Source organism: Paroedura picta, chromosome 2 (genome assembly GCF_049243985.1).
Source record: "Paroedura picta isolate Pp20150507F chromosome 2, Ppicta_v3.0, whole genome shotgun sequence".
Lineage (NCBI taxonomy): Eukaryota > Metazoa > Chordata > Lepidosauria > Squamata > Gekkonidae > Paroedura > Paroedura picta.
In genome coordinates this window covers 79,458,753-79,471,214 of record NC_135370.1, presented here as the reverse complement: position 1 = coordinate 79,471,214, position 12,462 = coordinate 79,458,753, and the positions used below count along the sequence as shown (strand labels likewise).

The window sequence follows — 12,462 nt, the reverse complement described above, 5'->3', positions numbered from 1 at the left end:
AGAAACTGCCGGAGAAGTTTTCATTTTATTATAGAAAGAGAATTTCATGGCCTTTATTCCTCATACTCACCTTTCACAGTGAAACTACATTTCCCAGAAGTCCATCGTCGTCCATGCCGGATATGTACATTGGACGAGTATAAAAGTGCGAAGAGAGGGTCCCGCTACTTCGCATGATGAGCCATGCCCAAGGGTCGATAGCGCCTTGGAACTACTTTTCCCGGCATTCCCTGCGTGGAAGACGGAAGCGAGGTGTGAGAAGTCGCATGCTTTTCCTTAATTCTATCGTTTCATGTTTGTAGCAATGTGGATCGCTGTTAGGGAAGGATAGAAGTTGTAATATTTCTGTCTCATGCGGTTGGCATCTTTTGTCTGTGACTCGGATTAGCCTACCTCCTAAGGTTGTTGTGAAGATGAAATAGAGTGATACGATCATATACGTCACCATGGTTAAAAAAAACAAACGCACACAATTTTGGAGCCATGATCTCTTTGGAGGAAGGATGGGATAAAAAACAGTAATAAACAACATTTTTAAATGAGTAAAATGCTGTATAATAAGAGCTGGGTAGCAGACGATTGTATGCTAATCCTGCTGTCCTTGTCATTCGGCTTCAATATTTTAGTTCCGTGAACTGGCCGTCTTGATTACCTAAAATGAAGTATTTCCTTGTCAGTGTCAGCCCTGTTCATGTGTACGAAAATCGTATACTATGGAGGAGCCCCCTTTCTGCTTTCAAACTCTAATGGTGGTTATCTGGCTTTGATTCTTGCTGCCTTGAGCTCTCCTTGGTGAAAAAGCCTTAATCTATAACTTGGGCATTATATGGCATATATGTTATATATGTATGTAATGGCCTGTGCAGTTAAATCTCTAAAATGCCAACACTTTTCACTATACTTGCACTTCCTGCATGGTTGAGTTTCCTAATTGACATTGGCATTGCTTCTCCTAAAGCAGGTTCCAGTGAAATTCAAAGCCATGTGACTGAGTAACCTCACAGGCAATGCTTGTAGTAATACAAAATTACTGCATAGCTTTCTCTCATTTTGATGAAAGGCTGCTGTCATTTGCACCTTGGGCGTAAAACTTTCAGAAAGGCCAAGCATGCTACTGCTCCAGTTCTCTAAAGAGCCCAAGCCCTGTTGTGCATGGCATTTCATAAAAATTCACAGAATTTTATCACAGTACCCCTCCCCCCGCTTTGGTTTCCTTAATAAACTAAAATAGGTTAAATTAGCATATATACCTGGAACCGATAATTCCAGATGGAATACCCTTGATTATGGATAGCCTTCAAGATACTTTGTGTACTCTTAGGGACTTCTGTGTTAGAAAAAGAAAAAGAGATGGCCCTCTACACACACATGCACATACACAACAAAAGTCAAAAGTCTGCACGGAGCACTAAGCCCAATAAGACCAAACAGTAGCTTGTCTTCTACAACCCTAGTTCCATGGTGCAGTCCACAGCCCACAGTTTTTCTCCTGCCAGGGTCTTGAAATCTTGCATATAACAGAACATCAGACTGCAACATGAGTGCAGTGTAGTAATGGCATGATCTCTTTGAAAGTGAGCAAAAGTTATGCTGTCAGAACTTGTAAAGTGAAGCGATGAAAGATGGAAAGTGCCATCATACAGTCTGCTCCACTAACCCTTGCAAATAGCTCTCTTAAACTGATTTAAAAGTTCACTACTGGTTCTAGGATTTTTTTTTGGGGGGGGGAGGGGGGTCCTTAGGCAACCTACTCATCTGATTTTCTTTAGTGCTTTGCATAAAAAATAAGAATATTGACATAGCTCGGGCAGGGGATCCTTTACCCTGACAGTATCATATCTGTAACTAGTCCAAAACAGACTCTCATGGCTTGTTGGTCCCCATATTTGTACAAATAACCCAAACTCATATGACTGCAGTATAGTTTGATCCATGATATTGCGTACTACCTGACCACAAATATCACGCAGAATATAACAGCTATGAAACAGCTTATAAACTATTTGGATAAGCATGTTGTCTTATTTGTGTATAAGTATGTAAATTGTAGAATAATTTCCCAGTTCTGGGAAGATACTGGTGCTGCATCTTAAACCTTAGAAACTGCGTGCCTGCAGTTTTAAAAGAAACCATCCTCATGAGCTGAAGGAAATTCTGCAGAATCTCTAGTCCAGTCTATTGGACAACTGTGAGGAACTTGTATGTTAAGTCCCATTTCTCAGTGTGACAAGACTGTCTTGCCCATCCTTTTTGCCACCAAGTTCTGCTTTATGGAGAGTGATGTTTTTGTCATTCTGATCTTAGCTGTCTCTGTGTCAACCACCTAAACTTTGGGGTGAAAGCAGAAGTTGGGGGCATCTCATGACCGTTGCCTTGTTACAGGAAGTAGAAGTTGCAGGTGCAACCTATATGCAGTACTGTTGGGTGTGCAGAGAAAATTGTGGTCTGTAACTGTGAGAAGAGATTCTATAGACACTTCAAAACCCTCATGTGGAACTTTCCTTTTCCCTTCATTTGGTTACGATGACCTTTATTTTTGGTTGGCTCTTAGATCAAGCTATTCATTTTGTGAATGCCTTGGCTGCTTTGAAATCAGGAGGGCAGACTTGTGTGGTTGAATTCTGTGTGGCTGTGGAGGTTTCTGGCTCACAGATTTTTGTCTCACCAGATATATTTTCATTATTTTCTTCCTGCCTGATCACTTGTTGGTTCTGGTCCTTGGTGGACTGTTGCAGAGCTGGAGGTGATTTTGCATGGACGAGTCCTGGGAAATGGGTGTTTTTTGTTCTTGTTTTAAAATAAGATGGGTGCTAAATAGAGCTAACGAGTCTGTGGCTTTTTTGTGTGTGCAAGTTGCCTCTGGGAGGGATGGAAACCATATCAAAGTCATGAAAACCTGTTCCTTACCTAAGCAAACAGATTGAGCTTCTTTTGTCTAGTGGAAAGGAGGTGCCACTGTGAGAGCCCTACTTAGTTTTAGCAGGACATTCTCAGCAAGTTATGGTTCCGTTGTATGACAATCTTGGCTTTTTAAAAGTACAACATTCCAATTAAACTGAGATATGTTTGAGTCAGCCCAGGGAGATCCTGGAGCTCTCCTTCTGATAGCTTTACCATGTGTTCTACTAGTTTAGTTATGCACTTGAAAGCTACTTCCCTAAACCAACTGCTAGGACTCCTCCCTTTTCAGGCTGATTCAGTTTATTCTAGACAATGCAGTAGTGTGTAGAAGGCAGAGCCTGTGCTCCAGAGGCTGAGGAACTGGACAAGAAGATTAGGCAGGGCCTTGTGGGAGGTATGTGATGAATGCTATAATCTAATCGTCATCCACACACCTACCTGCTGCCTTATCTTTCCCAGGTGTGCCCTTCACTAGTAGTGAGATGCCTCGTATCCGGTTCCTGCCGTTTTCTGCTCTCCTTGGCCTTCTGGGGATTCTCTGTGTGGGGCTGACAGGGTTCTGGGGCCGACACTGGCTTGGTGGCTTTGCCTGGGATGGTTCTTCTGAAATGTTCAACTGGCATCCAGTTCTCATGGTGACAGGCATGTTGGTCTTGTATGGCTCAGGTAAGGGAGACGCTCCACATCCAACCCAATATTTGCTTTTGCATTGGCATTTAGCGGTGGGGGGGGGGGCAAGGTATCTCAAGCATCTTGATTCTGAAAACTCCCTTCCCCTCCCTGCAGCGGCGCTGGTGTATCGTGTGCCCCTCTCCTGGGAAGGTTCCAAGCTCCCATGGAAGCTGCTCCATGCGGCACTGACCTTGGCAGCGTTTATCCTTGTTGTGTTGGGGTTGGTTGCTGTCTTTGAGTTCCACAACCAAAACAAGATCCCCAACATGTACTCACTGCACAGCTGGCTGGGGCTGACTGCTGTGCTGCTCTTCTCCTGCCAGGTGAGGGGGGGGAACAATGACTAGTTGAGTTGGTCAGTCCCCTAGTCCACATATTTTGGCCTTTTCTCTGGCAGTGGTCCACCAGATGCTTCAGGGAAGCTCAAAAGCAAGGAAAGCTGATGATATCAGTCACCTGTTTGTTCTTGAATGCTGGTGGCCCAAAACACTTATTTGTTGGATTTATAACCCACCCCTCCCTATATAATATGCTATTTCAACACATTGCATTCCTGCTAAAGGGCAAATTATCATGGATTAGGTAGGATCTTCCTCTTACCTTAATACTGAACCTTTTTATGCCAAAGGCTTCTATAGTGTCTTGTAACCATGAATCCCACAGTTGTGCATTGTATGATGAGATACAATCAATCAATTTTGGTGTCAATGACCATAAAATAAAGATTGATTGATAGGATGAGATACTTTGGTTTGCCTTAGTTCTGTAGCCTGTCAATTACATTGGTTGACCTCTCTCCAGATCCTTATAAAATATGAGTACTAGTTACATTTTTCACATACCCCCTTGAAAAGCTGCATGTTTTGCCTTGGTTGTCTTTTTTTTCTGCTTCCCTAAATTAGCCCTCCTGCCCATTCAGCATGTCATGTTCTCTGCCAAAGGCATGGCATCCAGTGCAACATAGCAAGCAAAATTGGATACGTACTAGGCGCCTCTCTAAAATCAAGTGTCTCATTGTCTAGAGAATCTTGGACTACCTAACAGTTTATATGTGTAAAGTATTAAAATAACCTTGTCTGTAAAACTCTTAGATGTATAATTTGTTTTTAAAGAAGCACCATGCCAGTACAGAGGCCATGTTCCTTCTCCATTTCCTTCTCCACAATGATTTTGTGATTTAAGGAAAAAATCCTAATTCTTATTTTTCTAATCTAGTGGTTTATGGGGTTTGCTTCTTTCCTGCTACCTTGGGCCCCCATCTGGCTGCGAGCCCTCTACAAGCCCATCCATGTCTTCTTTGGCTCCGCCATCCTTTCTTTAGTGATGGCTGCCTGTGTCTCTGGCATCAATGAGAAGCTGTTCTTCAGACTGTGAGTACTGGGGGAGGCAGCCACAGCTGCAAAGGAGATCATAATGCAAATTGGAGGAAATGGATGCTCTTAGGGTCCGAAATCAAGGGTGGTGAAGGAGACTCCAGAGTAAAAAACAACCTGCTAGTTTCAGCCTAGAAAAGGCCAAATGAAGGGTGATGGCCTGTTGTGGAGTCTGGAAGCAATCAGTAACTCTCAGAAATAGAAGTAGGCAAAGTCTCTAAAGATAATGGTACAGCAGTAAGGAGCCCAATGAAACCAAGCAAGTGGCAAGCCACCAACATGCAAAGCTGTTCGATGAAAGAAATATTCCTCTTGTAACCATCATGAGACATTGTTCCACCTCAGTTTCTTGAAGAGTTCCGAGAGAGAACATCATGTTGTATCCCCTGAAGAAGAGCATTTCTAGCTCAAAATGCACCCACATTTAATTTCTTTCATATTCTATTTCTGAACCTCTGTGCGGTGGTTTGGTGGCTTGTTTTGTCTGACTAATCCCAATGGATATCAAAAGAGGGTCACTACTGGGAGGCTTACAATAAGGGCTTCCTATGACATTTGATTCATAGCATGTAAGGTTCCTAATGACACTGAGTGCTGCCATTGTATATGTAGCTTTCATAACTCTGTTGGTAGCAACCCAGACAGGGAGCTGGCAACATGTGAGACAATGGCAGTCCACAAAGTAAGTAGAAAGATGTTAACGGTGAGTGGAAGAGTGCAGTTCCCCTGGAGAAAATGGCTGCTTTGGAAGGTGGACTCCATTGCATTATACCCCACTGAGGGACTTCCCTGCCCCAAATCCCACCCATGCTTGGCTCCACCCCCAAAGTCTCCAGGCATTTCCCCACCCAGAGCTGGCAGTTCGATTTGTATTTTCACTGTTTGTATTGACCTCTTAATGCACAAGTAATTATGTATTCCTTCTTTAATATCAATTACTTCCAATGTAATGTTTCTTTGTTTTAATTTTATAATCTATTCTAAAACCGAGACTAGTACAGCAGCTTGGTGATGCAATTTGATATGACTGTGTTCCCTCTTTTTTTAAATTCTGTAGTAATTTAAAACTTATTTATGACTTCTTTCCACTCCATATAAAATTATTTATCAGTCTCTGCTATTTTTAAAGAATATTTTCAGTTACATAAATTAGTAACATTTGAAACAAATCAATCTTGGCGTTATGCTAATTTTAACTGCAGAAATCGTCCCTAAGCATGTAATTCCTAACCTGTCCCATCTTTGTAAAGGTAATGGTATCCCCTGTGCAAGCACCGGGTCATATCTGACCCTTGGGGTGACGCCCTCTAGCGTTTTCATGGCAGACTCAGTACAGGGTGGTTTGCCATTCCCTTCCCTAGTCATTACCGTTTTACCCCCCAGCAAGCTGGGTACTCAATTTACTGACCTTGGAAGGATGGAAGGCTGAGTCAACCTTGAGCCGGCTGCTGGGATTGAACTCCCAGCCTCATAGGCAGAGCTTTCAGACTGCATGTCTGCTGTCTTACCACTCTGTAGATCTTTGTTAATATAAAGTTTGGCCAAGATTCTTTTGATAAAGATTATTGTTTTGTCTTATTATTTATATTCCCAAATATATATTTTTAGTAACGTTCTATTTTTTCTATCGCTTCTTCTACTTTAGTTGCCATTAATACCATTTTCTTTGTCTTCTTTTTATTCAGTTTATATTCAGCATAGGTTCCAAGTCTGTTTATTTATTCCATTGCGTTAAAGATATCTTATTGGTATTCCCCAGCTGTGTTCTCCTTTAGCAGTCTCTGGGAGGAAAGTGTGTAAGCTACTACTTGTTTATCCTTAAATGAATTTGATGTTTGTCTCTTCCCCCAGAAAAAATTCAACAACACCATACTCAAAGCTCCCTGCAGAAGCCTATTTTGCTAATATTTTAGGGATGCTGATCCTGATTTATGGTCTCTTAGTATTATGGGCTCTTTCTAAGTCTTCATGGAAGCGTCCTGATGCAAATTCACAAGACATCGAAGAGGTAAAGACAACAATACTGGCCTATTAGAAGTGCAAACGGTGTCATTTTCATTTTTTAAATCTTTGTGGTGTATTTGATTCTATGTCTCTCATTAGATTGTGGGAAAAGCTTTTTAACATGGGTATGCATGGCAGATCCCTAACAAGAATCTATACTCTGAAAATATTCTCTAGATTTGTATATTGATACAACCCTAGGAGTGCAGTCCACAGTTATCTTCAGAACCACAAACAGGAATTCCAGGCATTGGAATAAAACTGAAGTTAGTCTTTATTGAAGGAACTCAGGAAGCATCAAAAAGGAGTTCACGTACAGGCAAACATTGTTGAAGACAAGTTTGCCCTGGGAATCCAGAACAATTACACCCTCAGCCCCATGTCCCCTAATTCACCATATTCTGAGCAGAAATCTCCTTCTCCACAATGCATCCATTTGATCAATAATGGTATGAAAATAAGGGACAGGCTGTCTGAGCAACAAGCAGGTACTAATGCTACAGCAAAGAGTTGTTTACATTCTGTCCAATAAGACAGTAGCACAAAAAATGAATACTCTGCACTTCAGAGAGCTAGAGAATAATCAGTCACCCAGAGGAGGGAGTGGCACCAACCAGGTGTACAATTCAAGCCCAGGAGAAAACGACCAAATGGACATGAGCTAAGTGTGGCACATGACACATACCAGGTAGTTCCTACCTCTCAAATCCAATTAGGATAAGAGAAGGTGTTAAGACAGGGCTGGATCTTGGCCCTGCATTTATTTAATTTATATATAAATTATTTTCACCCTAGCCAGCACTGTAGATATATTGTTCTTGTCAGCTAAGTAGTCTGCCTGTACCTTATTTAGCATACACAGACAATCTAGTTTTATCAGTCCTTACTCTCTGAGGTTTAGAGAAGATATTAAATGAGTTTTATTATTTCTGCATCAAAGAATATTTAGAAATACCCTTCAATAAAACAAAGTACCAATCTTCTTATATCCAAACTAAAAAGAACTTGTTATTTATCCATGCATGAAAACTCAGTTGAGTAAAAAATGTCAAGCATCTGAGGGTTAAGCTTAAACAAACTCTGTCTTGGGATTTGCATCGCTATATGTTAATACAGAAGTTACTCCTCCTTTGTTTTATTTCAAATTATTTTCTTGCAACGGAGGGCAATTGGTTCTAGCACTAATGATCCTTTATAGAACAATTATAGATTTGTTTGTCAGATATTCTACTCCAGTATGGTAAGTTGATCATATAAATCTTGATTTTTTTTCAAATTCTTTAGAAAACCTTAAGTGTTTCATGCTATATGTCGTCCACTTTGCAATTAGAGCTGGAGTTCTCAAATCCTGTCTATTATTAGTCATTAAATGTTGGTTTTACTTTTTAAAGCTGTCAGTAGCTCCTATTTTGTTTCAGTTGTTAATTCCAGATAACTCTATGTCCACCTGGAGTAGAAATTTAGATAAAAGACTTTCCCTCCCAATAGAGTCGCTTTGAGCCTCCTCCGGGTAGAGAAAAGTGGCAGGTCCTGTCAGACCAACCTGGTTTCCTTTTTTGACCAAGTAACAGGTTTGCTGGATTGTGGAAATTCAGTTGATGTCGTTTACTTGGATTTTAGTAAAGCTTTTGATAAGGTTCCCCATGATGTACTGATGGATAAATTGAAGGATTGCAATCTGGATTTTCAAATAGTTAGGTGGATAGGGAATTGGTTAGAGAACCGCACTCACAGAGTTGTTGTCAATGGTGTTTCATCAGACTGGAGGGAGGTGAGTAGCGGGGTACCTCAGGGCTCGGTGCTAGGCTCGGTAATTTTTAACATATTTATTAATGATCTAGATGAGGGGGTGGAGGGACTACTCATCAAGTTTGCAGATGACACCAAATTGGGAGGACTGGCAAATACTCCGGAAGATAGAGACAGAGTTCAACGAGATCTGAACACAATGGGAAAATGGGCAAATGAGAACAAGATGCAGTTTAATAAAGATAAATGTAAAGTTCTGCATCTGGGTCAGAAAAATGAAAAGCATGCCTACTGGATGGGGGATACGCTTCTAGGTAACACTGTGTGTGAACGAGACCTTGGGGTACTTGTGCATTGTAAACTAAACATGTCCAGGCAGTGTGATGCAGCGGTAAAAAAAGCGAATGCCATTTTGGGCTGTATCAACAGGGGCATCACATCAAAATCACAAGATGTCATAGTCCCATTGTATACAGCACTGGTCAGACCACACCTGGAGTACTGTGTGCAGTTCTGGAGGCCTCACTTCAAGGAGGACGTAGATAAAATTGAAAGGGTACAGAGAAGAGTGATGAAGATGATCTGGGGCCAAGGGACCAAGCCCTATGAAGATAGGTTGAGGGACTTGGGAATGTTCAGCCTGGAGAAAAGGAGGTTGAGAGGGGACATGATAGTCCTCTTTAAGTATTTGAAAGGGTGTCACTTGGAGGAGGGCAGGATGCTGTTTCCATTGGCTGCAGAGGAGAGGACACGCAGTAATGGATTTAAACTACAAGTACAACGATATAGGCTAGATATCAGGAAAAACATTTTCACAGTCAGAGTAGTTCAGCAGTAGAATAGGCTGCCTAAGGAGGTGGTGAGCTCCCCCTCACTGGCAGTCTTCAAGCAATGGTTGGATACACACTTTTCTTGGATGCTTAGGGCTGATCCTGCGTTGAGCAGGGGGTTGTAGATGGCCTGTATGGCCCCTTCCAACTCTATGATTCTATGATTCTATATAAGAACCAGCTGTCGCTGCCTCCTCCTCCTCCTCCTCTTCCTCTTCAATCTTCTTCTTTTCCATCTATTGGCTGCTTATTTGGCCACTCCCATGTTCTCTGAGATATATCCCAGTAACTTTCAGGCTTATCTTTCATTGACATGAGTGTTTGAAACCTATTTCAAGATGAATTCTGTGATGAAGGTGAATTCTGTGGCCAGTACTACCAGGTGGATTATTTATTTATTGTTAAATTTCTATACCGCCGCTCGCCAATAGGTCTTGTGGTTTACATCATAAAATTCTAAAAACAGTAAAACCCCAATATTACCCAATTCAACAATAAAACACTACCACGATACAATAGCAGCAGTGCACATCCTTTGTAAATCTGTTTTAATCCCACCTTGTTCAGCGTGGGGCACTGATCTTACTCTAGTGAGAGCAGGAGCTGTCTGATGGAACTTGGGATCCAGTTGGAAAACCCAGGACTCTGCCCTGGCCTCAACTATACGCCTGGCGGAAGAGCTCCATCTTGCAGGCCCCGCGGAAAGCTGGTAACTCCGGCAGGGCCCTCAGCTCCTCCGGGAACTCGTTCCACCAGGTCAGGGCCAGTACCGAAAAGGCCCTGGTCCTGGTCGAGGCCAGGCATACGTCCAGGGGGGCCAGGGACAACCAGTAAATTCATACCCGCAGAGCGGAGAGCTCTGCGGTGAGCATAAGCAACCAAGCGGTTCTGCAGGTAGGCAGGGCCCAGGCCACGTATGGCCTTAAAGGTTAATACCAATACCTCGAACTTGACCCAGAAACAGACTGGTAACCAGTGTAGCTGACAAAGCACCGGCTGAACATGGGCCCGCCAAGATGTCCTCGTGAGGACCCTAGCAGCCGCCTTTTGTATCAGCTGTAACTTCCGGATCAAAGTCAAGGGTAGGCCGGTGTAGAGCGAGTTACAGTAGTCTAGTCTGGAAGCAACCGTTGCATGGATCACAGTGGCCAGGTGTTCTGAGGACAGGTAGGGTACTAGTAGCCGGGCTTGGTGAAGATAGTAAAAAGCCGTCCTGGCTACTTTCGTGACCTGAGCCTCCGAAGAAAGGGAGGCATCAAAGGTCATTCCCAAATTCCTGGCAACCAGTGTAGGTGTTAATTGCACCCCATCCAGGTATGGGAGGAGCGCTTTCTGATCCTGCTCTCTTCTCTCCAGCCACAGGACCTCCGTCTTGGATTATATACATAGCTCCAGATGAAAGCTTTATCAGATTAAACTCTTATGCAGAATTCTAGTAAAAACTCCCCTAGGTAACATTTAATTTGCATATATATATATACACACATATATATACACATACACATACACATATACATATACAGAGAGAGAGAGAGAGAGAGAGAGAGATATGGTATAAAAACCACAAAAATGTTGCATTATTCGGGGAATAGATTATTACAATATAACTGTTTCAAGATACCTATAATCCCAAATATAGAAACAGTGCACCTTCTGAGTAACAGATATTTGGGGCAAAGAGTGCTCTGCCACTCTATTAGTCCTTGTTTATGAATTGAAGGCTACACACGGCCGAGGTCCTATATATCTGTGAGATCGCTTATCTGTTTATGCCCCCAGCAGGGCTCTTCACTCTGCAGGTAGGAATCTGCTGGATGTCCCGGGCCCCCAGGAAGTTCACCTGGCCTTGACCAGGGCAGGGCCTTTTTGGCCCTGGCCCCAACCGGGTGGAATGAGTTCTGGAAGAGCTAAGGGGCCTGATGGAGTTACCAGCTCAGGGGAACATCACTTTAGTGTCTTTGGCCTTATTGTGTGTGAGGAAGGGTATGTGTGTCTTAAGTATCAGGAGTATTATTTTGATATTTCCAGAACGTGCTGATATTAAAATATAGTGATCTCATAAACTTGCCAGTCACCACTGCCATACAGAATTAAAATATGTAATTGTTTGCCTGCACATCACATGCCTAGTGAGAATGACAAACTAAACCAGGAAGGGGTGGGAGGGGCAGGGAATAGAATCTGCTCTCATTTCTCCCCTGCAAAAAGATAATATTGGGTATCCTTGTACGTAATGAGTATTTAGGATCAAGAAATTATCTTGTCAGGATAAGAAGTTTTTATTAAAAATTGCCCCTGGTCTATTTCTTTTGCAGCCCTTGCTTCAGGAAGCCAGATGAAGCGAAGCTACTGTGACCCATACTTATGTGCTAGTCAGTTCTCCACTGAGATCTGGATGCCTTTTTCCTTTCTTCTCACTGGGCCATTACTGGAATTGGTACAGTAAAAATATTTCAGGCAAGAAGCCTTTTTGTTGGCCCTCCAGCATCAATTCCATAGCTTCTTGGCTGGCTTGAAGTGCTCTTGCTGTGGACTGATGGAGATGGTCTTCTCTGAACCGCCTGTTATTTTACTCATTACTGTGCCACTGTATATGTGAGATTTCTAAAATCATGTAATTTTTTTATTTTTGTGGCTCACTCAAAATCAAAATTGGGTCAATAAAATGAGCAGTTGTAACTTTTCTGGTATTGGCTGTATTTGCACAATGGGATATTGTTCTTGACACATCACTGTAGCAGCCAACACTGAAAGAATGTATGAGCTGCCTAACTGTTCATGTGTAACAAACTTCCTTTTTACTGTTTGTGTTGCAGTTACCACCTGCTCAAATATTGCCATCTTTCAATACTTCTTTTCTGGGTCATGACAGCTTGGATTGAATTGTGTGCTATGCTTATTTAGAATACTTCTATAAATCTTATTCAGGTAAC

General features: G+C 42.3%; 1 protein-coding gene across 1 annotated transcript; it reads left to right on the top strand.

Moving 5' to 3' along the window:
• Positions 1 to 105: 105 nt before the first annotated feature.
• Positions 106 to 12,212, top strand: CYB561A3 (cytochrome b561 family member A3). Its single transcript, XM_077321135.1, has 6 exons — positions 106 to 252; positions 3,361 to 3,567; positions 3,688 to 3,896; positions 4,789 to 4,943; positions 6,798 to 6,954; positions 11,845 to 12,212. Exons 1-6 carry the CDS (start codon positions 174 to 176, stop codon positions 11,866 to 11,868), a joined length of 831 nt encoding a protein of 276 aa, XP_077177250.1. The 5' UTR covers positions 106 to 173; the 3' UTR covers positions 11,869 to 12,212.
• Positions 12,213 to 12,462: the final 250 nt, after the last annotated feature.

Bases quoted from the DNA above. Each gene is read 5' to 3' on its own strand.
- CYB561A3 (XM_077321135.1), top strand. From the start codon at position 174: ATGATGAGCCATGCCCAAGGGTCGATAGCGCCTTGGAACTACTTTTCC. The intron at 253-3,360 runs GTGTGAGAAGTC...TATCTTTCCCAG, and splicing joins GCGTGGAAGACGGAAGCGAG to GTGTGCCCTTCACTAGTAGT. The intron at 4,944-6,797 runs GTGAGTACTGGG...CTCTTCCCCCAG, and splicing joins GAGAAGCTGTTCTTCAGACT to AAAAAATTCAACAACACCAT.